Here is a 23,197-nt window from a genome sequence, read left to right as displayed (position 1 = left end):
CACATTAGTGTTTCAAACCAGGATAAATCATTGTGTTATTACATTATGTTTTATTATTTATTTGCTTAATTATTTTAAATCTAAACTATTTTACAAAGTACACTAATCTGCAGCGAGTCGACTGTGAGGAATTAATAGTCGACTCACAAAAAAAATTTTAATTCACCCCCTTCTTGAATTTCAATTACTATCAGAGCACGTCTCACCAACAACATTACTTAACCATAAGAGAGCAAAGATTAAATGGCTAACTATCAAATTCTCAATGCTCTTCTTTAGGATGATCACTCATCCATAAGACCACCTTGCTTTAATGGACAACATTACTCTTACTGGAAGAATAGGTTCAGAATCTTCGTTCAATCAAATGATTTCAAAGACTGGATTTTCATCAAAAAGGTTCCAAAACTGATTCTAAGACTTAAAGATAAGTCAAAGGACAAAGATAAAGAATCTAGTAGTTCTGACATAGAAGACTTTAAAAGTTTTGAGGTCACCAAAGAACAACAATAGGTAATTCAAAATAATGCACGTGCTATAAGTTTACTTTTATGTGCAGTTAGCGGGGAAGAGTATGATAAGATCTCAACTTGTGAAATCGTAAAAGAAATGTGGGACAAACTGGAGGTAACTTATGAAGGAATATAATACCCTGCACTTTTCCTATCTTAAATTCGTTCCTAGAATGTTAAGAAATAGCTTCCAAAATGAAAAATATTTATTTTGCATGGAATTTTCCAGATTTAGACCTCTCATTCTGTGGGAAATTGAATAAGCTTTCTATCAATACTAAATTTGACTCACGGTTGAGAAGTTATGGCATATTTAAGTTGACAGAGTGCCACCTGGGCACTCAGTACATCGCGGAGAAGTCAAAAATGGAAATCGTCAATTCCAGTAGACCTCCGCGATATTGGAGCATTACAGAGTGGTCTATTTTCCCATTTATCAAAATCCAGTAGCCCAACACGATCTTACTATGTCACGTTAATGGTTAAAATGGCATTCCAAAGGGACACCACGATGGTGGCGCATCGTGGATTCTGCCCAGTTACCAATTGTCCAAATTCCAGTTAGCCACCACGATAGTGGCGCGCCGTGGTAGCCTGCTAGTTTGGAAAATTTTTACATTTTTCAGTTCTAATTTAGAGTTTAATAGGGGTATTTTGGTCAATCTCCAAGGCTCCAATTCATCCAAAACAAGAAATAAAACATATTCTTAGCATTTTATGCTCATTATTCATCATTTTCCTCAAAAGAAAAACCCTAGAGCTCTAAAGCTTCTTCTCCAAGAAATCAAAGTCCTCCATAATTTCTCCAAGAAAGCTCTAAATTAAGGATTCTCCAGACAATATAATCAAGAAATCATCTTCAAGAACTCAAATAGGAATCAATAATTCAAGTTTCTTCATCTAATCATCAATCAAAGTATGTGGAGTTTATGAATAAGGATCTTCTTCCATCCTTGTGACCAAAACCAAGCTTTTATTTAAAATTTATATGATTTTGAATGATTATTTATGAGATTTGAATTAGGGTTCATACCCATTCTTTCTCTTTGTAAGATTTTGAGATTTAAGGTGTTTTAGAAGTTGAATTGCATATCTATTTTCATATTTTCATACCTATTGCAGTAATTAATAGATTTTGAGATGAACTATCATTGTTTTTAATATCAAGCATGATTATTATGATGTTTTGACATGAGATTGAAGCATGGGTTATTAACCCAAGAATGAAGTTTATTATTTCAAGAAAGATGATGCTTTAAGTATCCTATTATCAGATTATTTATAGATTTTCAGTAAAACTTTGATCTTTCGATCACCGGAGAAGTTTTGGGATCCACTTTATAGATTTATTACAAATTACAAAAAGCAAAATAGCTTCATTTATAGATTGATTCAGATGAGTGCATAACTGGTTTTATAATAAACCCTTTGCTAGTTTTAAAGTAGATTTCCAACAAAACGAGCGTAGCAAATTAAAGGGAGTAGTATTTAGCATCGAGTTGGGTATGATTCCAAGGTCTCATACCCCAGAACTATGTGCCACCATAGAATTGAGATTGAAGTGCCCATAGTAGTCTTAGATAGTAATCACTTAAGATGAGGTTATACTCCCTGGCAAGAGTATGACATTTCTCCCCAACGTGAGGTTTATTCCTTAGGAGGACGAGACATTGGACCCCATGTAGCTCACATAGTTCATGTCGATTAAGAGAACCTCTCTGCTAGTAAAAATTAAAAAAAATAGTTTTGAGTATTTCCCTACTAGTAAGAAAAGCTTTTAGAAAACTAAGTGCAAAGGCTCACGATTTACTCAGATTATGCTTTACAAAAAGATAAAAGTTGTAGACTTTAGCTTTCAGATTTCAGAAGTGAGCTCTTTCTACACTTAGACAGTATGTTTTACAGATAGAATACTAATACAACTTTTAGAACTAAATGTTATGACTCACTAGATTTATAAAGTATGATTGAATTATTATTCATGATTTCAATAATTCAGATATTTCAGCTTATGTGAGTCATTTATATTTAGCATGCATTATTTTATAAATTATGATGATGAGATAATATTTTACTTATCCATTTTACCTCTGTATACTCAGTACATCCTCAAAGTACAGATCCACATATATGTTTATGTTCTACATTGTCTCATAATATAGGTTCAGGTATGCAGTATGAGCAGCGTGAGTAGTTCGAGCATCTTCATCTACATCGGACAGTTGGTGAGTCCTCATAGTTTGGGGACTTATTCATTCAAATTCTGCAGCTTAGTAGTTTTATATAATTCAGTATTCTTTTCAGACAGTTCGAGTTAGTTGGGGCTCTCTCTCAGTCTCTCTAGTATTAGTAGTAGAGGTTTGTCAGACTGCTAGATTTGACTCAGACTTACAGTATTTGATCTTCAGATATTTCTTTCAGATTAGTCTCAGTTATTTTAGATAGTTTTCATATTCAATAAGACTTTTATGTCTATATTACCTTAATTATGAGATTTATACCTAGTAGAAAGCAGACAGGGTTAGCTTAAGGCTACTCGTAGTTTTGAGCATTGTGTGATATCTCGGGATTAAATTTTGGGGCGTTACAAACTTGGTATCAGAGCCTAAGGTTTTAATATTCCTAGGGAGTCAGACAAGCAATGTTACGAAGAGTCTTGATCATGGGTGTGGATTACACCATATTTATGAGCAAGAGGCTACGGAACATTTTTAGAAAATCATCTCTTTCTTTCATGATCTATCATGCTTATAGTATCTCTATCTATTTTTAACTCGTGCTATTACGTAACAGTTGAGTATACCTCATCGTTAAGCTAACGCCCGCAGAAATGCTAACCAGCCACCCCAGCCTGCAGATCCTTTGAATGAAAATGAACCCGCCAAAGTTCTTTTGGTCGAAAGTAGGTGAGGACCCACAACTTTATCTAGATGAGGTGAAAAAATCACCTAAATTATACATATTTCTGAGAAGGAGAGTATAGAGTTAGCATCCTATGGATTAAAGGAAATAGTGTATGATTAGGCGGTGATGTGGAAGAATAAAAAAGGTAAGAATACCATTTCTATAAGTCAACAGGTGTTTCAGGATACTTTTTTAGATAGGTTCTTCCTACGTGAGATGAGGGAATCTAAGATAGAAGAGTTTGTGAAATTGTGGCAGGGCTCGATAACAGTGAAGGAGTACTACCTTAAGTTTAATCAGTTATCTAAGTATGCCCCTGAAACGATGGCTGATCCTAGGGCTAGTATGAGTTAGTTTTTATTGGAGTGTCTAGCTTGGTTGTCAAAGAGTGTAGGAATGCTATGCTCATTGGATAGATGGATCTTGCGATATTGATGATACATGCTCAGCAGATTGAGGCAGAAAAGTTAAAGAGAAGAGATAGAAATAATAAAAGGGCTAGAACCGAATAGTTTGAGAATGGTTAGAATAGGTCTCAAGGAGGAAATTATTCACAGTTTCAGAATCGTTCATCTATAACAGCACCATCTTCAACTAGTACTCCATCTCCCAGAGGTAGACAGGAATAGTGGGGTAAGTCTTCTATGTTCAAACCCCAGAATAGTGTAAGTGGAAGACCTTGTTATCTTCCTTGTGCTAAATTTGGTAGGAATTATCCCGGTGAGTGCATGGCTGGTCATAAGGGTTTTTTTGGTTGAGGTAAGTCGGGTCATGAAATTAAAGAGTGCTCATATGCTAAGCAGGGAAATAGAGATAAACGTCCCCTAACTCAGACTACTAGTGAGCCAGCACCTTTAGGTCGCCCAGTTCCTCCTCAGGGTGCACCATCCAGTATCGGTGGTGGTCAATGCCAGAATTGATTCTATGCTTTACCATCCTATCAGGAGCAGGAGTATTCACCAGATGTTATTACTAGAATGCTTCGTGTCTTTTATTTTGATGTTTATGTGTTGTTAGACCCTGGGTTGAGTTTTTTATATGTGACCTCGTTAGTTGCAGTAAATTTTAAGATTTATAGAAAATATTACCAAATAGATCTATAGAAAATATCCTATCATTGTCCTTCATGAAGTCATGTTAGCAAATCTAATAGAGTTAGATATGGTTGACTTTGATCTTATTCTTAGTATGGATTGGCTCCATTCTTGTTATGCGTCTATAGATTATCGCACCTGAGTGGTAAAGTTTTAGTTCCCAGATGAGCCAGTCTTTGAGTGGTCAGGTAATTCAGTGTCTCCCAAGAGTCATTTCATATCTTATCTTAAAGCTTGAAAGTTGATTTCCAAAGGGTGTATCTATCATATTGTTCGAGTTAAAGACATTAAGTTTGAGACTCTAACAGTTCAGTCAGTCAGTGTGGTCAGTGATTTTCCTAATATTTCTTCCAAAGATTTGCCAGAGGTACCTCCCAATAGGGAAATAGAATTCAGTATTGAACTTTTCTCAGATACTCAGCCTATTTCTAACCTCCATATCATATGGCTCCCGCTGAGTTTAAGGAGTTGAAGGAGAAACTTAATGAGCTTTTAGATAAAGGTTTCATAAGGCCTAGTGTTTCTCCATGGGGTGCTCCCATCCTATTCGTGTGAAAGAAAGATGGTTTTTTGCGTATGTGCATTGACTATGGTCAGTTGAATAAAGTCACAGTCAAAAACAAATATCCTCTTCCTAGAATCGATGACTTATTTGATCAACTCTAAGGTGCATGTTATTTCTCAAAGATAGACCTTAGATTCGTCTATCATCGGTTTAAATTAAGGGAAAGTGACCTTCCAAAGACAACTTTCTGAACCCGTTATAGTCATTTTGAGTTTTTAGTCATGTCCTTCGAACTAACAAATGCCCCAGCAGCTTTATGGACTTGATGAATAGAGTGTTCAAACAGTATTTGGACATGTTTGTTATAGTCTTTATCAATGATATTCTTTTCTACTTTCGTAGTGAGGATGATCATGCAGACCATCTTAGAATTATGTTACAGACTCTTAAAGATCACCAATTGTTTGCCAAGTTTAGCAAGTGCGAATTTGGCTAAGGTCAGTAGCTTTCCTTGGTCACATTGTTTCTAGTGAGGGTATTAGAGTTGATCCTCGAAAGACAGAGGTCATAAAAAATTAGCCTAGACCTATTTCCCCATCAGACATTAGGAGTTTCTTGTGTGTCGCTAGTTATTACAGATATTTTATTGAGGCTTTCTCATCTATCGCATCTCCTATGTCTAGATTAACACAAAAAAAAGTTAATTTTAAGTGGTCAGATTCTTGCAAGGAGTTTTCAGGAGTTGAAGACTCGACTCACTTCATCCCTAATTTTTGCATTACTTGATTGTACAGATGGTTTTGTGGTTTATTATGATACCTCTAGTGTTTGTTTGAGTTATGTTTTGATTCACCGAGGTACGGTCATAACCTGTACTCTAGATAGCTTAAGCCCTATGAAAAGAATTGCCCATCTTATGATCTTGAGTTAGCTGTTGTTGTGTTTTCTTTGAAAATCTTGAGATATTATTTGTCTGGGGTGCTTGTTAATATGTTCACAGATCACAAAAGCTTGCAGTATGTGTTTACTTAGAGGGAGTCGAATCTCCATCAAAAAAGGTGGTTGGAGTTGTTGAAAGATTATGATATGAGTGTGTTGTATCATTCGGGCAAGTCTAATGTAGTGGCCGACGCCCTTCGTAGATTGTCTATGGGTTGTGTTGCTCAAGTGAAAAATGATAAGAAAAAGTTAGTTCAGGAAGTTCATCGGTTAGCTAGATTGGGTGTTAGGTTGGTTAACTCAACTGAAGGGAATGTTTGGGCTCAGAGAAGTTCTGAATCTTCCCTAGTTTTGGAGGTGAAGGAGAAGCAAGATGAGGATTCTAGTTTGGTCAAACTGAAGTAGTGACCAAAAGATAGAGGTTTTCTCCTAAGGGAGAGATGGTGAGTTGAGATACTAAAATAGATTGTGTATGCCGTGTGTTGATGATTTGAGACTGCGGATTATGGTGGAAGCACATAGTGCACATTATTTCATTCATCCAGGTGCTACCAAGATGTACTGCGACTTGTAGAAAATCTATTGGTGGAGTGGTATGAAGAGAGATATTACAGAGTTTGTAGCTAAGTATGCAACTTGTCAATAGGTTAAGGTAGAGCACCAATGACCTGGTGGTGCATTGCAAGAGTTTGGTATCCTCACTTGGAAGTGGGAAGAGGTGAATATGGATTTTATGACTGGTTTACCCCTTTGCATCGTTAGTATGTTTTGATTTAGGTTATTGTAGACAGATTGATATCTTACACGGCTGAAGATTATGCTAAGTTGTATATCTGACTATTAGTTAGATTGCATGAAGTTCCATTGTCCATCATCTCAGATAGGGTTACTCAGTTTACCTCTCATTTTTGGAGAGCCTTTCAGAAGGGTCTTGGTACCCAAGTTCATCTTAGTTCTACTATTCATCTACAGACAGATGGTCAGGTAGAGAAGACCATTCAGACTTTAGAGGATATGTTGAGGGTATGTGTTCTTGATTTTAAAGGCAGTTGGGATGAGTATCTACCGCTGATTGAGTTCACTTATAATAACAATTATCATGCTAGTATTAAGATGGCTCCATTTGAGGCTCTTTATGGGGGGAGATATAGATCACTAGTTGGTTGGTTCGAAGTGGGTGATGCCACTTTGTTGGGCCAGACATGGTGTTTGAAGCCATGGAGAAAGTTTAGTTAATTAGAGAGAGATTGAAAGTATCCCTGAGTCGTAAAAAATCTTATGTCGATATTAGAATGAGAGATCTTGAGTTTGAGGTTAATGATCTTGTGTATCGAAAAGTTTCACCCATGAAAGGGGTGAAGAGATTTAGCAAAAAGGGGAAGCTTAGTTCCCGGTATGTCAGCCCCTTCTGAATTTTGAGTCATGGTTAGACGGTGGCGTATGAGTTTGAGATACCCGCAGACTTATCCTCAGTTCATCTAGTATTCCATGTGTACTTGTTGAAAAAGTGCATGGACAATTCAGCTGTTATATTTCATCTAGAAAGCACAAATATTCAGAAAAGCCATTTTTTGAAGAAGTCCTAATAGAGATTCTTGATCATCAAATTCGTAGACTAAGGAACAAAGAAGTTTCCTTGGTCAAAGTTTTGTGGCAAAAGCAGTCCATTAAGGGTGCTACTTGGGAAGTAGAAGCAGACATGCATACCAAGTATCCATATCTCTTCTCCACGAACTTAGATTCAGCCGAAGGTAATAGTTTTCCTTTATTCAGTTCTTTTCAAGTTTCAGATTCAATTATATAGTTATCTTCCAACGAATTCATACATTCTCAGTTTAGTAGCTCATTTTAATTGGGATTCAGTCATTCAGTTTATTTTAGTTAAGCATGATAGCTTATAGCCTCAGATTCCTCAGTATTTTCAGCTTAACTAGCCATATTCCAGGACGAATACTCCCAAGGGGGAGATATTATAATACCCCGGACTTTACCTAGCTTAAATTCATTCCTAGAATGTTAAGAAATAGCTTCCATAATAAAGAATATTTATTTTACGTGGAATTTTCTAGATTTAAACCTCTCATTGTGTGGGAAATTGAATAAGATGAGCACAGTAAATTAAAGGGAGTAGTATTTAGCATCGAGTTGGGTATGATCCCAAGGTCTCATACCCCAGAACTACGTGGCACCATAGAATTGAGATTGAAGTGCCCATAGTGGGCTGAGATAGTGATCACTTAAGTTGAGGTTATACTCTGTGGCAAGAGTATGACACCTCTCCCCAACGTGAGATTTCTTCCATAGAAGGACGAGGCGTTGGACTCCATGTAGCTCGCATAGTTTATGTAGGTTAAGAGAACCTCACTGCCAGTAAAAGTAAAAAAACGATTTTGAGTATTTCCCTACTAGTAAGAACAGCTTTTAGAAAACTAAGTGCAAAGGCTCACAGATTAATTCAGATTATCCTTTACAGAAAGATAATAGTTATAGACTTTAGCTTTTTTATTTCAGAGTTCAGAATTTAGCTCTTTCTACACTTAGACATAGATAGAATACTAGTACAGCTTTCAAAACTAAATGTTATGACTAACTAGATTTATAAAGTATGATTGAATTATTATTCATGATTTTAGTATTTCAGATATTCCAGCTTATGTGAATCATTTACATTTAGCATGCATTATTTTATAAATTATGATGATGAGATGATGTTTTACTTATGAAGTTCACCCCCGTATACTCAGTACATCCTCAAAGTACTAATCCACATATATGTCTATGTGCTATATTATCTCATAATGTAGGTTCAGGTGCTCAGTATTAGCAGCATGAGTAGTTCGAGCATCTTTATCTACATCAGACAGTTGGTGAGTCCTCATAGTTTGGGGACATATTCATTCAGATTCTGTAGCTTAGTAGTTTTATATGATTTAATATTCTTTTCAGACAGTTTGAGTTAGCTGGGTTTCTGTCCCAGTGACTCTCTAGTATTAGTAGTAGAGGCTTGTCAAACTGATAGATTTGATTTAGACTTATAGTATATAATTTTCAGACATTTCTTTCAGATTATTCTCAGTTATTTCAGATAGTTTCCACATTCAATATGACTTTCATATCTATATTACCTTTATTATGAGATTTATACCTAGTAGAAGGCAGACAGGGTTAGCTTAAGGCTACTCATAGTCTTGAGCATCGTGTAATATCTCGGGATTAGATTTTAGGGCATTACAAACTTAGTATCAGATCCAAAGGTTTTATGAGTCTTAGAGAGTCAGACAAGTAGCTTTATGGAGAGTATTGATCATGGGTGTGAAGCACCCCACATTTATGAGCAAGAGGCTATGGAACGTTCTTAGTAAATCATCTCTTTCTTTGATGATCTATCATGCTTACAATATCTCTATCTAATTTTAACTCGTACCCTTACATGATAGTTGAGTATGCCTCCCCATCGAGCCAACGCCCACAGAAATTGTAACTAGTCACCCCAGCCTACAGATCTTTTAAATAAGAATGAACCCGCCAGAGTTTTTTGGGTCGAAAGCAGGTGAGGACCTATAACTTTATCTATATGAGGTGAATAAGATCATATAAATTATGAATATTTCTGAGGAGGAGAGTGTAGAGTTAGCATCTTATGGATTGTAGGATGTAGCATATGGTTGGGTAGTGATGTGGAAGAATGGTAGAGGTGAGAATGTCATTCCTATAAGTTGGCAGGTATTTTAGGATGCTTTTTTAGATAAGTTCTTCCCATATGAGATGAGGGAAGCTAGGATAGAAGAGTTTGTGAATTTGAGGTAGGGCGCAATTACAATGAAGGAGTACTACCTTAAGTTCAATCAGTTATCTAAGTATGCCCCTAACACGATGGTTGATCCTAGGGCTAGTATGAGTAAGTTTGTTACTGGACTGTGTAGCTTGGTATTCTAGGAGTATAGGACTGCTATGCTCATTTGAGATATAGATCTTGCTAGATTGATGATATATACTTAGCAGATTGAGGTAGAGAAGTTAAAGGGGAGAGATAAAAATAATAAGAGGGATAGAACAGGAAAATCTGGGTATGGCCAGAATAGGTTCGAGAAGGAAATTATTCATTGTTTCAGAATTGTTCATTTATGTCAGCACCATCTTCAGCTAGTGCTTCTGCTCCCAGAGATAGACAGGAGTAGTGGGGTAAGTCTTCTATATCCAAACCTCAGAATAGTGAAAGTGGAAGACCTCGTTATCCTCCTTGTGCTAGGTGTGGTAGAAATCATCCTAGTGAGTGCTTGGCTGGTCAGAAGGGTTGTTTTGGTTGCGGTAAGTCGGGTTATGGAATTAAAGAGTGCCAGTATGCTAAGCAGGGAAATAGAGATGATCGTCCCCAAACTCAGACTACTAGTGCGCCAGCACCATTAGGTCGCCCAGTTCCTCCTCAAGGCGTATCATACAGTACCGGAGGCGATCAACGTCAAAATTGATTCTACGATTTACCATCCTATCAAGAGAAAGATTATTCACCAAATATTGTTACTGGTATGCTTTTTGTCTTTCATTTTGATGTTTATGTGTTGTTAGACCCTGGGTTGAGTTTTTCCTATGTGACCCCATTAGTTGCAATAAATTTTGAGATTAGTTCTGAAAAGATCCCTGAGCCTTTCTTGGTGTATACCCAGTAGGCGAGTCAGTTGTTGCCAAATAGATCTATAGAAAATGTCCAATCACTGTCCTTCATAAAGTCATGTTAGAAAACCTAATAGAGTTAGATATGGTTGACTTTGATCTTATTCTTAGTATGGATTAGCTCCATTCTTATTATACGTCTATAGATTGTCGCACCCGAGCGGTAAAGTTTCAATTCCCAAATGAGTCAGTCTTTGAGTGATCAGGTAATTCAGTGTCTCCCAAGAGTCATTTCATATCTTATCTTAAAGCCGGAAAGTTGATTTCCAAAGGGTGTATCTATCATCTTGTTCGAGTTAAAGACACTATGTTTGAGACTCGAACAATTCAGTCAGTCAGTGTGGCCAGTAAGTTTCCTGATATTTATCCCGAAGATTTGTCGGGGGTACCTCCTAATAGGGAAATAGAATTTGGTATTGACTTTCTCCTAGATACTCAACATATTTCTTTACCTCCATATCGTATGGCTCCTGCCGAGTTTAAGGAGTAGAAGGAGAAACTCAAAGATCTTTTAGATGAAGGTTTCATAAGGCCTAGTGTTTCTCCATAGGGTGTTCCCATCCTATTCGTGCGAAAGAAAGATGGTTCTTTACGTATGTGCATTGACTATCGTCAGTTGAATAAAGTCACAGTCAAACACAAATATCCTCTTCCTAGAATAGATGACTTATTTGATCAACTCCAAGGTAAAAGTTATTTCTCAAAAATAGACCTTAGATCCGGCTATCATCAGCTTAAATTAAGGGAAAGTGAAATTCCAAAGACAACTTTCTGAACCAGTTATGGTCATTTTGAGTTTCTAGTCATGTCCTTCGAACTAATAAATTCCCCAACGGCTTTCATGGACTTGATGAACAAAAATGTTCAAATAGTATTTGGACATGTTTTTCATTTTCTTTATTGATGATATTCTTGTTTACTCTCGTAGTAAGGATGATCGTGCAGACCATCATAGAATTGTGTTACAGACTCTTAGAGATCACCAGTTGTTTGCCAAGTTCATCAAGTGCGAATTTTGGCTAAGGTTAGTAGCTTTTCTTGGTCACATTATTTCTAGTAAGCGTATTAGAGTTGATCTCCAAAAGACAGAAGTTATAAGAAATTGGCCTAGACCTCTTTACCCGTCAAACATTAGGATTTTCTTGTGTCTAGCTAGTTATTACAAATGCTTTGTTGAGGGTTTCTCATCTATCGTGTCGCCTATGTCTAGATTGACCCAAAAGAAAGTTAAGTTTTAGTAGTCAGATTCTTGCGAGAAGAGTTTTCAGGAGTTGAAGACTCGACTCACTTCAGCCCCAGTTTTAGCGGTACCTGATGGTACAGATGGTTTTATAGTTTATTGAGATTCCTTCAGAGTTGGTTTGGGTTGTGTTTTGATGCAGAGAGGTAAGGTCATAGCCTATGCCTCTAGACAGTTTAAGCCCTATGAAAAAAATTACCTAACCAATGATCTTGAGTTAACTTCTGTTGTGTTTGCTTTGAAAATTTGGAGACATTATTTGTCTGGGGTGCATGTTGATGTGTTCACGGATCACAAAAGCTTACAGTATGTGTTTCCTCAGAGGGTGTTGAATCTCTATCAGAAAAGGTGGTTGGAGTTGTTGAAAGATTATGATATGAGTGTGTTGTATCATCTGGGCAAGGCCAATGTAGTGGCTGACGCCCTTAGTAGATTGTCTATGGGTTGTGTTGCTCATGTGAAAAATGATAAGAAAGAGTTAGTTTGGGAAGTTCATCGGTTAGCTAGATTGGGTGTTACAATATATATAGATATAGTTATATACTAATTTATAAAACATATACACATATATATGTTAAATATACACTTCTGTAGAAGATATATACATGTGTATACGCACTATTCAATGTATATATACTACTACTTATAAAATATACTACAATATATATACATTACAATATATATAGATATACTTATATACTAATTTATAAAACATATACACATGTATACGTTAAATATACACTTCTATAGAAGATATATACACGTGTATACGCACCATTTAATGTATATATACTACTACTTATAAAATATACTACAATATATATACATTACAATATATATAGCTATACTTATATACACATTTATAAAACATATACACATGTATACGTTAAATATATACTTCTATAGAAGATATATACACGTGTATACGCACCATTCAATGTATATATATACTACTACTTATAAAATATACTACAATATATATACATTACAATATATATAGGTATACTTATATACTAATTTATAAAACATATACACATGTATATGTTAAATATATACTTCTATAGAAGATATATACACGTGTATACGCACCATTTAATGTATATATACTACTACTTATAAAATATACTACAATATATATACATTACAATATATATAGCTATAGTTATATACTAATTTATAAAACATATACACGTGTATACGTTAAATATACACTTCAATAGAAGATATATACACGTGTATACGCACCATTTAATGTATATATACTACTACTTATAAAATATACTACATTATATATACATTACAATATATATAGATATACTTATATACTAATCTATAAAACATATACACATGTATACGTTAAATATACACTTTTTTAGAAGATATATGCACGAATATACAAAACATATGCTACTTAATATAATAAATTAACAATATTTGGTAGTAAATTAATAATATATTAGAAGTAAGTTTTTAATTTAAAGTAGAAAACTAGAAATTCAATTTAAAATTTTAAATCGTTAAATGAAAAAATATAAAAAGCAAGGACTAAGGAGTGAATGAATTTGGAAAAAATTATTTATTGCAAAATGATCCAAAATTTATAATTTACATGAATGAAAAATTTACAAATTATGTATTATTTTTTCCAACTCATTCATGCTAATATTAACGGGAACTTGCATAGGATAGTCGAAGTAAACGGGGGCAAATCTATGCATTGGACTTGATTCTGCTGAGTTCTCCTATGAAGTCATAATTTCTTCAAGTTTCAGCTTGTAACTCGGCTCCAGTTCCATTCCTTGGTTTCTTCTTTCCGCTCTAATCCAATCTCTGAGGCAAACTAGAACATTCATTGCATTGCTTCCCAATAAGTATCGGTTGTCTCCAAGCTGCTGTCGTCCTTGACTAAAGGCGCTCTCTGATGCAACGGTTGACATTGGAACATTCAAGATATCTCTAGCTAATCTTGAAAGCACAGGATATTGTGTTTCATTACTCCTCCACCAATCCAACGTGTTGATCCGTCGTCTGCGATCCTATGGTGCCATCCGAAGATAATATTTCAGCTCTTCCCGATAAGTTGATGTATAAGTTCTCTCATCAACACTGTTTCAACAATTTAAATCATAAAATGAATTAGAAAAACCACTATGTGCCGGTATTTTAGAAGATAATGGCTCCTCGGGAGGATGAGGAGCAACAGTTGGAGTGATATTTGTAGGTACGGCTAAATCAAACAAATCGACATAGTGATTATATAATTTTTCTATGTAGGCTAAATCAAACAAATCGGCATAGTGATTATATAATTTTTCTATGTAATCCTTTGCATCAGCAGTAGCCGTCCACAAATCAGGTTGTACTTGTTCAGAATCATGGTTAGTATTTATTTCTAAGTTAGTATAAATAAGAGTACTAAAGTGGCCCATATTATTATATTTCATGCACGGATTTAGCATAGCACCAACCAAGTAAATAGGGGGAATCGGAAAAAAATATTTTTTAAATTTCGTAAACATGGCGCCAACAGCTTCTTTATAACCTTCTTTATTTTTATATTCTTTGAGCAAACCAGAAATATCGGCTATATATGCCAAAATACTACAAACAGTAGGATAATAAGCACCGAAAAATTCAACCGTAGCTACATAAAATTTTTCTAAAATCTTAACAAGATCATTAATTACAACCCAATCAGAATTATGTAGCATGTAATCAGCAGAATCAGTAAATGAACCGCAATGTTGGTTAAAAGCTAGTGTAATAGGAATTCTATATTTATAACAAGTTTTTAAAAATTCATATGTAGAATTCCATCTAATATCAATTTCCTCAGGCATCAAAATCGGTGTAAGTCCATTTTCTTGACATTTAACTTTACATTCTCTAATTCTCGATCTACGATTATTTTCTTGAATAAAACCAACTGCAAGACGAATTTTTTCAATATAAAGCTCAAAAAACTCAAGACCATCTTTTACAATTAAATTATATATATGACATGCACACTTAATATGAAAAATTTCAGGCAAGGACGGAGATAGCATAGATTTTAATTTTTTTTATAGCAGTCTTGTTGTTAGAAGCATTATCAAAAGCAATACATAAAATTTTATTTTTGATACCATAATATCCGGCAATTTTAATAATAGAATCAGCAATAAATTGTCCAGTATGTTTACGATCTGCATCATATAAAAAAGTAAGAATACGTTTTTGCATCACGAAATTACTATCCATCCAATGACAAGTAACGGTTAAATAATCATTTTTATTTAAAGCACGACCAAGATCAGAAGTTAGGGACAATCTACATTGAATATTTTTTAACAATGTTGATAAATAAAAATAATATTGTGAATGAAGTCTAAAAATATCAGACCGACACATAGTTCTAGGAATATCGTTAAACATAGGATTATAAATTGCTTGTATATAACGAATAAAGACATTAGAAGAAGGAAAACTAAAAGGCAAACAACCCACAGCTACGATTTTAGCTATTTCTTCTAGGTTCCTCAATTTATTATACTTCTTAGCTACGTGACCGGTTGCTGGGTCCATTCTAGTTTGCATTGGCCCACCAACATCCCCACCACCTTGTGCAATATTTAACTTTCTTTTGTGATCTTTAGCTATATGTCTCATTAACGTACCCGTACCCCCTTGCTTGCCTCCACTTCTATGCTTATATATTTGTTGACAAATATTGCATTGCACCTCAATATCTGATATACGTTCAAAAAATTGTCATGCAACACTAGTTCTTTTATGAGGTCTTAGGGCACTGGGAGGACAGGGAAGGAGATTAACCGATTCAGATCTAACATTAGCATCTCCTACTGTGGGTGTCTCAGCAATATTTTCATTATCTTTGTCTAAATTAACCGCATCTACTTCATTTTCTTCTTCTATACCGTAATTTTCCTGAGCTTCTATCCATATCGTGAGCACCTACACCTATTTCTTCCTCAAAAGGTGTACCAAGCGGTACCGGAGGCGAAGGCACACAGGTATATCTACTACTTGAACTACCTCTACTGCTAGTAATTCGCTTTTTACTACCACTACCGCTTCCGAAATAATTTTTTAACACCTTTAGTAGCGAGGTTTCTTAATTTATCCATAATATAAATTAAATTAAACTAAAAATATTCAAAATACACAAATATAATAAAATTAACTATTAAACAATTAATACAATAAATAAAAATTAAACGTAAGAGATAGAACGACAATACAAAATTTTGAAAGTATCCGAAGGTTGCGACTTTAGAAACTTCGGCTCGTACTTTGTAAACGAAAAATTAAAAAATTAAAGTGAACACTTTAAGAAATTAAATATATTGAATATTTGAGAATTGGAAATTGAGATTTGAGAGAGAATGAGATTTGAGAGGGTGAAAAATTGTGTGAAAAATAATTTGAAGTTGTAGGGTATTTATAGAATTTTTTTGGAATTAAAATATATTTTTTAAAGTTAATTTTTTTTTTTAATAAATGGGCCAAACTAGCCGTTTAGACCAAAAAACGTCTATATAGCCGTTGGGCCAATGGCTAGTTTGGCCCAAAATCCTTTTTTTTTAAAAAAAAAAAAAGGTATTCGGGACGGGCCTGGATCGGGCTTGATCCGGGTCGGATTAGCCGGGCCCATTTTAAAAAAATAATCGACCCGGGACCCGAAATCCTAAAGCCCTAGGGCTTATCGGGGCGGGTCGGCCCGACCCAATTGACACCCTTACCAAAACCAAGCTTTTATTTAAAATTTATATGATTTTGAACGATTATTCATGAGATTTGAATTAGGGTTCATACCCATTATTTCTCTTTGCAAGTTTTTGAGATTCCAAGTGTTTCAGAAGTTGAATTGCATATCTATTTTCATATTTTCACGCCTATTGCAGTAATTAACAGATTTTGAGATGAACTATCATTGTTTTCAATATCAAGCATGATTATTTTAATGTTTTGACATGAGATTGAAGCATGGGTTATTACCCCAAGATCGAATATTATTATTTCAAGAAAGATGATGTTTTAATCATCCTATTATTAGATTATTTACAGATTTTCAATAAAATTTTGATCTTTTGATCACCAGATAAGTTTTGAAATCTACTTTACAGATTACAGAAAGCAAAATAACTTCATTTATAGATTGATTCAGATAAGTGCATAACTGGTTTTATACTAAACCCTTATGCTAGTTTTAAAGTGGTTTTCCAATAAGATGAGCGTAGTAAATTAAATGAAGTAGTATTTATCACCGAGTTGAGTATGATTCCAAGGTCTCATACCCCAAAACTATGTCATTACAACATTTTAGTCTTTTAGCCACACTAAATTTGAACAACACTTATAAAGTGTGGCCTATACTATTAAAGACCACGCTTTTGAAGTGTAGCCTTAATATTTAGCTTTTGGCCACATTAATTTTGGCAACACTTTAAAAACGTGGTCCTTAACAATATAGGCCACACTTTACGAGCATTGACAAATCAGGATTTAATTGGCAATACTTATTTATATATATAACTACACTTTTAAATGTGGTATTAATATAATTTAAAAGACAGCACTTTTAAAATATGGCCTAAAATTTTCATAAATATTTCACTCTCCCTCCAATATATAATTAGCTAAAAATAATTAATAAAAGTAGGCATTTACACTCTAGGATATATCGATTCTCTCTCATAAAATCCTTTTCCAAATATTATTATCACACACAATAATCTATGCCCAAAATTCTTCAAATCCATGGGATCCATCAAATTTCTTCAAATTTCATTGCCCAAAATACTCAAATTTCATCTCACCGTAGCTCAGTTCGCAATCGATTCGAAGAAATTTAAAGGATATATATATCCACACATAAAGAAATAAAGGATTTAGGGTTTAAGATTTTATCCTTTTGTTGTTACTTCTTTCAATTCTCTTTACACATCATCATCATATATGTCTTGCGTTTAAATCCTTGAAAAGGGGTTTTCATTGTCATTGATGTTGTTGTTGTTGTTGTTAGTGGTCGTGGTGATGTTACAATGTGAGCCTGTGATGATTGAGGTGTGTAGAGTTCATGGGTAACGGAGCTATGACTGTAGCTTGGAGGGGCAACCCGAATTTCAACAATGATTCCCCTTTAGGTTCTCAGTTATATGTTTTAATTATTTTGGACTTTTGCTCCTTATGCTTTAAGATCATGTTTATTTTAAATTTGTTTTGATTGTTGAAGTGGTGTAGATTGTACACATGTTTCTTGTTTCCATTGCACAATTACCTTAAAGAGAATAACATATATAGTTGCTTAAGTATTCTTACATAGTACACTGATATTTACATAGTAGACACAAAATATTACTTTTATGGCAAAATTCCTCTTACCATATGCACTGTAATTTTATAACAGTGAATGGAGATAGCTTTTAGTAGTTAATTAGAGTGAATATTTCATATATTCTCCCACATTGATCCTTGTAACTTTTTTGTTTTACACCCTTGCTGGATGCAAGAAGGCTGCTAACTGCACTGATATGTGAATATTTTTACTAGGCTAAATTAAACCATACACTTAAAGTTTATTTACCAGAGTGTAATTTGATAATATTGTACAGCTTTGCTCAATGAATTTAAATCAATTTGTAAAAATTATGAGTTAGTACTTCAATTTACAAGAGATTTCTTGTTTGCAGCAAAAGGATTCTTGGAAATCAGTGCTAAAAGAATTTAGCAGCAAAAATGGATACAATCTTAATGGGAATGGGGATAGTGGTCCATTGCTTTTGGATGTTCTCTAAGGATTCTTGAGTATGAGGTTTGATAAAACTTCTTATATTGTGGTATGCTTGTGTTTCTATTAGTAGGACATTAGAAGAATACAAAATATGGGGAGATTAGCATTGATAATCCTATCGACTTGTTTGTTGTTTATCATCCTTGAAAAGAATTAAATGTCGAGAAGGATGAATTCAATAACAGAGGTCTATGGAACATGTTAAATATATAAATAGTTCAGTTTGTAAAGAGTAGTTGTCTCAACATCCTAATGCAGTTGTTGCCCTCTCACCTTGTGGTATCCAAATTCTCCTTGTATTTTGCCCTCTATAGAACGATAAATTGTTTACAAATTCCAAACATGACCAAATGTGGTCCTAAGGGGTAAACATGTTACTAAAGGTCCCAAGAAGCTAATCAAAGAGGAGGATGGAAGTAAATAAGTTGAAAGCATCAAGGCCTAATTAGGAACAGTTCTCTTGATTTACTAGAGATACTGACCAATACAACAATGTATATCACTAAGCTAATTTTATCAAAAGAGAAACAGAGACCATTAAGCTTAATTTATTCAACATGATTTGTTTCTTTGTTATACTTCAAACACTCCTGTCTTTTCTTTGTCCCATGAGGTATATCTGCCTGGTGCTATAAATACCACGGGTTTGTTTTTGAACCATTAACCTTGCTCAGATACGCTTGACTTAGTGAAGAGCATTCCCTATTCTGTAGATGCTGGTTTTAAATAATTTCAAGTGTACACAAGTGTATCTGTGTTAATACATGTAACTTGCGTTGGTAGAAACTGATTATTGACCTTGTGTTGAAATCTCCATTGCTTTTTGTGATGGCTCAATGGTCTCCTGTTCCAGGTGTTGTTAGTCTTTAAAATGTTTAAGTAGTTCCACTAAATGATAGTTATAGCATTTGCAGTTCACGCTTTCCTGCAATCGAATTGACTATAGTGAATATACAAGTTTATCTATTAGGAATTAGCATTATGGCAAGTATTTAAAATCTGCGCTGCAGAATCTATCTAAAGGAAGGAGTGCTGACAGAGATTGACAGCAGATGCTGATTCTTTTCCCAATTTAGAAATAATGAAAATACGGATGCCTTCATCTTCAGTTTCCGGGGGCTTACCTCCATTGGGAAGGTTTTCACATAAGACACTATTATGTCATCTCTTTTGCATTTGTTTATTTATTTAGTTATTTCTCTTTTCAGTTTTGACATCTTGACTTGAGACCATCCTCATTCCACAGGCTAGGTCCTGCTGCCCAGTCATCTAGTATGTAGTGTACTTGCTTTATTTGTATAATTCCTAGATAAATGTTTAATCTTGTTCATATGGTTGCGGGTTTAGATAGAAGAGGGGTTCGTCGATATGTGGATACAGGACGGATGAATACAACTGGAGATATGACAATGATGAACTTGCAGAAGATGTAAGTCGTGCTACATCTACCTTAGAAAACCTTCAGCTAGACAGAAAAACTCGAAATATTACCACTTCCTGGCGGTAAGTGTTTGAAAGCTGGATTGCTTTTTTAAATTTGGTTTTCATGTAACTTTTATTGGATGTGTAAGGGAGTTAGAAACTTGTTTGGTAATGTTAGTCATGGATAATTTATTTAGTTTTGGCTATGGCTGTTATAAAATACATCACTTGTGGCTGGGCGGTAAGGTTAAATATGACAACCTTATTTCTTCCACTAATGTAGCTGTTATGTCCATAGATTCCATTTTGTAGCATAACTAGACAAGATAGTATTTTTAGGCTGGCTGGCTGAGAGAAATTTTACCCATGCTTCCGATCAAGTGTGTGGATTTTCTGCTACTTATTGATGGAGAATTCTCTATTTAAAAGTATCTAATTTTTTGCATAAGTGCAACTTTCTTAGATTGTGAGCCCATTTGAGATTATTGTTACAAAACTGCTTAATTGGGAGTCACTTTTATGAAATAGCTTTTTAGAAAAGTGCTTTTAAAAAAAATAATTTGTGTTTGGTAAATTCATTTGAAAAGTGCTTTGGATAAACAGATTGTAGACTTTTTACTGATCCAGTGATGCAATTGGCCCTTCTAAGCACTCTGATCCATATTTTGGCTATGGCTGAGCTAGTAGATCTACTTATACTCATTGTTTACTCATACAATTGTTCAATATTGCGTTAGAAAGTTCAGTCATGCGTATGCTTTGATGTCTTGGAAAACCATAATATATTGAAACTAGAGTCAAGCTTTTGATTGCCGCACTATATCCTGTAAAAGTCAATGGTTCAGTTATATTGAAACGACCCCTTAAGGTTATCATTATCATTAATTATTGTATGCTTACTATATAGAGGTTTGATTTATTTTTATGAAGATGCCTTATATTTGTCAATTTTCTCCTGGCCGTAATTCTGTGGTTGCTTATGTTTCCCCCTTTCCTTTGTCCTTTTTCCTGATGTGTAATAAGTAGCTTCATCTTGGTTCTTGCGTCATGGGAGAGTAATTAGTTATCCGATCAAACTAGGAAGAATTCACTTGTTAGTTAATCATTTGAGAGTGATAAAGCGTACTCATGTGGTTTTGGTCTTAAATAAAAAGAAATATGAATTATTATATAGAGAAAAGAATGATATAAAGCATAGGTGCAGATTATGTTATAGAATTTCATTTTGAACTGATTTTTTGAAGCAATATAGACACCTAAATACCATTTGTAGGAAGTTCTCGAGATCCTGTTGTGGAACTTTGATTTCCATCTTTTCAGTCGCTGGAAGTGTGGAACTTCAGTTTGGATCCTTTTTTAGTATGTCAAGTAGTGATCAATATGTCATTATGTAGTATATATTGTTCAAGTTCCTCCCAAAAGACTCTTTCATGCTAAAGTTTTCTGGACATTTTTTCTTTCCGTTTGGACAATTTCTTCTTCGGTTGCAATATAGGCTATATGGATGATCTTGGTGTTAATTGGTTTCTTTGTTATGTCAGAATCGTCTGTGTTACTCCCAGCTTCCAGGGGATGCTAAGGCTTCAGCTATCAAGGCAGCTCCTTCACGAACAACTGGTAAAGGAAGAGGTAAATATGAAATGAGGCAGTCTCTGAAAGATGAAAAGGTTGAAGCAAGTATATCGAAGGAAAATACTTCAAATATATCTGAAATCTTCAAAAACTTTAGCACTGGATTCGATCGGTTGAACGGTATTCTCTTCACGCGCACTAGGTATGTTCCTGTCTAAGATTCTATTGATGACTAACAGAACTGAGTAATGACGTTAACTTCTTATTATCTTTACTCAGCTTGGAGACTTTTGAAGAAGTGTTGTTGATGGTTAAGAATGATCTGCTTGAGCTTCTCTCTTCTGGGTCTGATGAGAAGTATAGTTTTGGTTCAGATGCTGCTGACTCCAAACTGGCAATTATCAGGCTCGTGGCCATCTTAATATTCACCATCCATAATGTGATTAGGGAAAGTGATAATCAGTTATATGATGAGATTCTGCAGAGATGAGTTCTTCTACAGAATGCATTTACTGTTGCTTTTGAGTTCATGGGTCATGTGGTTGAGAGATATATCTAATTAAATGATCCCTCATCAAGCTTCTTATTGCCTGGTATTTTGGTTTTCATTGAATGGTTGGTGTGCCATCAAGATATTGCACTTGGTAATGAGTCATAGGAGAAACAAGCGACGACTAGATCTTTTTTCTCTAAGAACTGCATCACTTTTTTTAATAAGCTAATGTCGACTGGGTCTAAGTTTGTCCATGAAGATGAAGATAAAACATGCTTTTTCAATATGAGCAGGGATGATGAAGGTGAGAGTGGGAATCGGCTTGCATTGCCAGAAGATTTTGAACTTGGAGGAATTGTTCTTCGAGCACAGCTTATCCTTGACTTCTCAAGGAGCCATTCTGTTGGTGGTGATTGTGGAAATCAAGAGAAATATATGCCTAATGCCATTTATTAGCTAATTGGTGCGTGAGACTATATATATGTATGTATATGTAATGTGATTAGTGATGTATATATTCCGTTCAAAATAATTATTTTTCAATTACTAACATTTTATGCCTAATGCGATATTTGTAAAACGTAGCCTAAACTACCAAATTTTAAATAATATTTCCACTCTTCAAAAGTATTGACTTATTAATTAAATTGTGGCATGTATCTAAATTATGCTTACATTTTGTAAGTGTTGTTATAGAGGATGTATAAAAGGCGACAATTTTGAAATGTGGTCAGTAATAAAGAACTAGCCACGTTTTTTAGGTGTTGCTATAGATGTGCTATACAAAAGCTACGCTTATAAAGCGTGCCCAATAAAAAAGTAAGCGTGCCCAATAAAAAAGTTAAGGCAACACTTTAAAAGTGTAGCTTTATCAGATAGTAGTGTAGCCAATAAGAAGCTGCAAAGCGTGACCTTTGCACTTTAATGGCCACACTTTTAAATGTAGCTGATGTGGCAACACTTGAAAAGTCTGGCCTAAAGTAAAAGATTACCCCTCTTTAGGCCACCTCCCAAAAAGTGTTGTCTAAAGTTCAAAAGCGTAGCCTTTGATC

The 23,197-nt window shown here is 34.7% G+C and overlaps 1 protein-coding gene across 19 annotated transcripts; it reads left to right on the top strand.

Annotated features, from left to right (window-relative positions):
* Positions 1–17,507: 17,507 nt before the first annotated feature.
* LOC107863384 (nonsense-mediated mRNA decay factor SMG7) lies at positions 17,508–22,772 on the top strand. Of its 19 annotated transcripts, none has more exons than XR_007053151.1 (7): positions 17,510–18,011; positions 18,558–18,679; positions 19,669–19,795; positions 19,867–19,930; positions 20,006–20,087; positions 21,622–21,854; positions 21,932–22,772. XR_007053151.1 is itself a non-coding variant. In XM_016709278.2 (3 exons), the coding sequence occupies exons 2-3, from the start codon at positions 21,721–21,723 to the stop codon at positions 22,140–22,142; spliced, it is 345 nt and encodes a 114-aa protein (XP_016564764.2). In that variant the 5' UTR covers positions 19,867–20,161; positions 21,622–21,720; the 3' UTR covers positions 22,143–22,772. The 19 variants fall into 19 exon arrangements, 2 of the variants coding, with proteins under 2 accessions (XP_016564764.2, XP_047264479.1); XR_007053145.1 differs by having other exon boundaries at positions 17,512–18,011; positions 20,006–20,161; XR_007053148.1 differs by lacking the exon at positions 19,669–19,795 and having other exon boundaries at positions 17,514–17,761; positions 17,891–18,011; positions 20,006–20,161.
* Positions 22,773–23,197: the final 425 nt, after the last annotated feature.

Source organism: Capsicum annuum, chromosome 3 (assembly GCF_002878395.1).
Source record: "Capsicum annuum cultivar UCD-10X-F1 chromosome 3, UCD10Xv1.1, whole genome shotgun sequence".
Lineage (NCBI taxonomy): Eukaryota > Viridiplantae > Streptophyta > Magnoliopsida > Solanales > Solanaceae > Capsicum > Capsicum annuum.
Note: the sequence above shows the minus strand (reverse complement) of the source record. Positions and strands in the feature narration are given on the sequence as shown.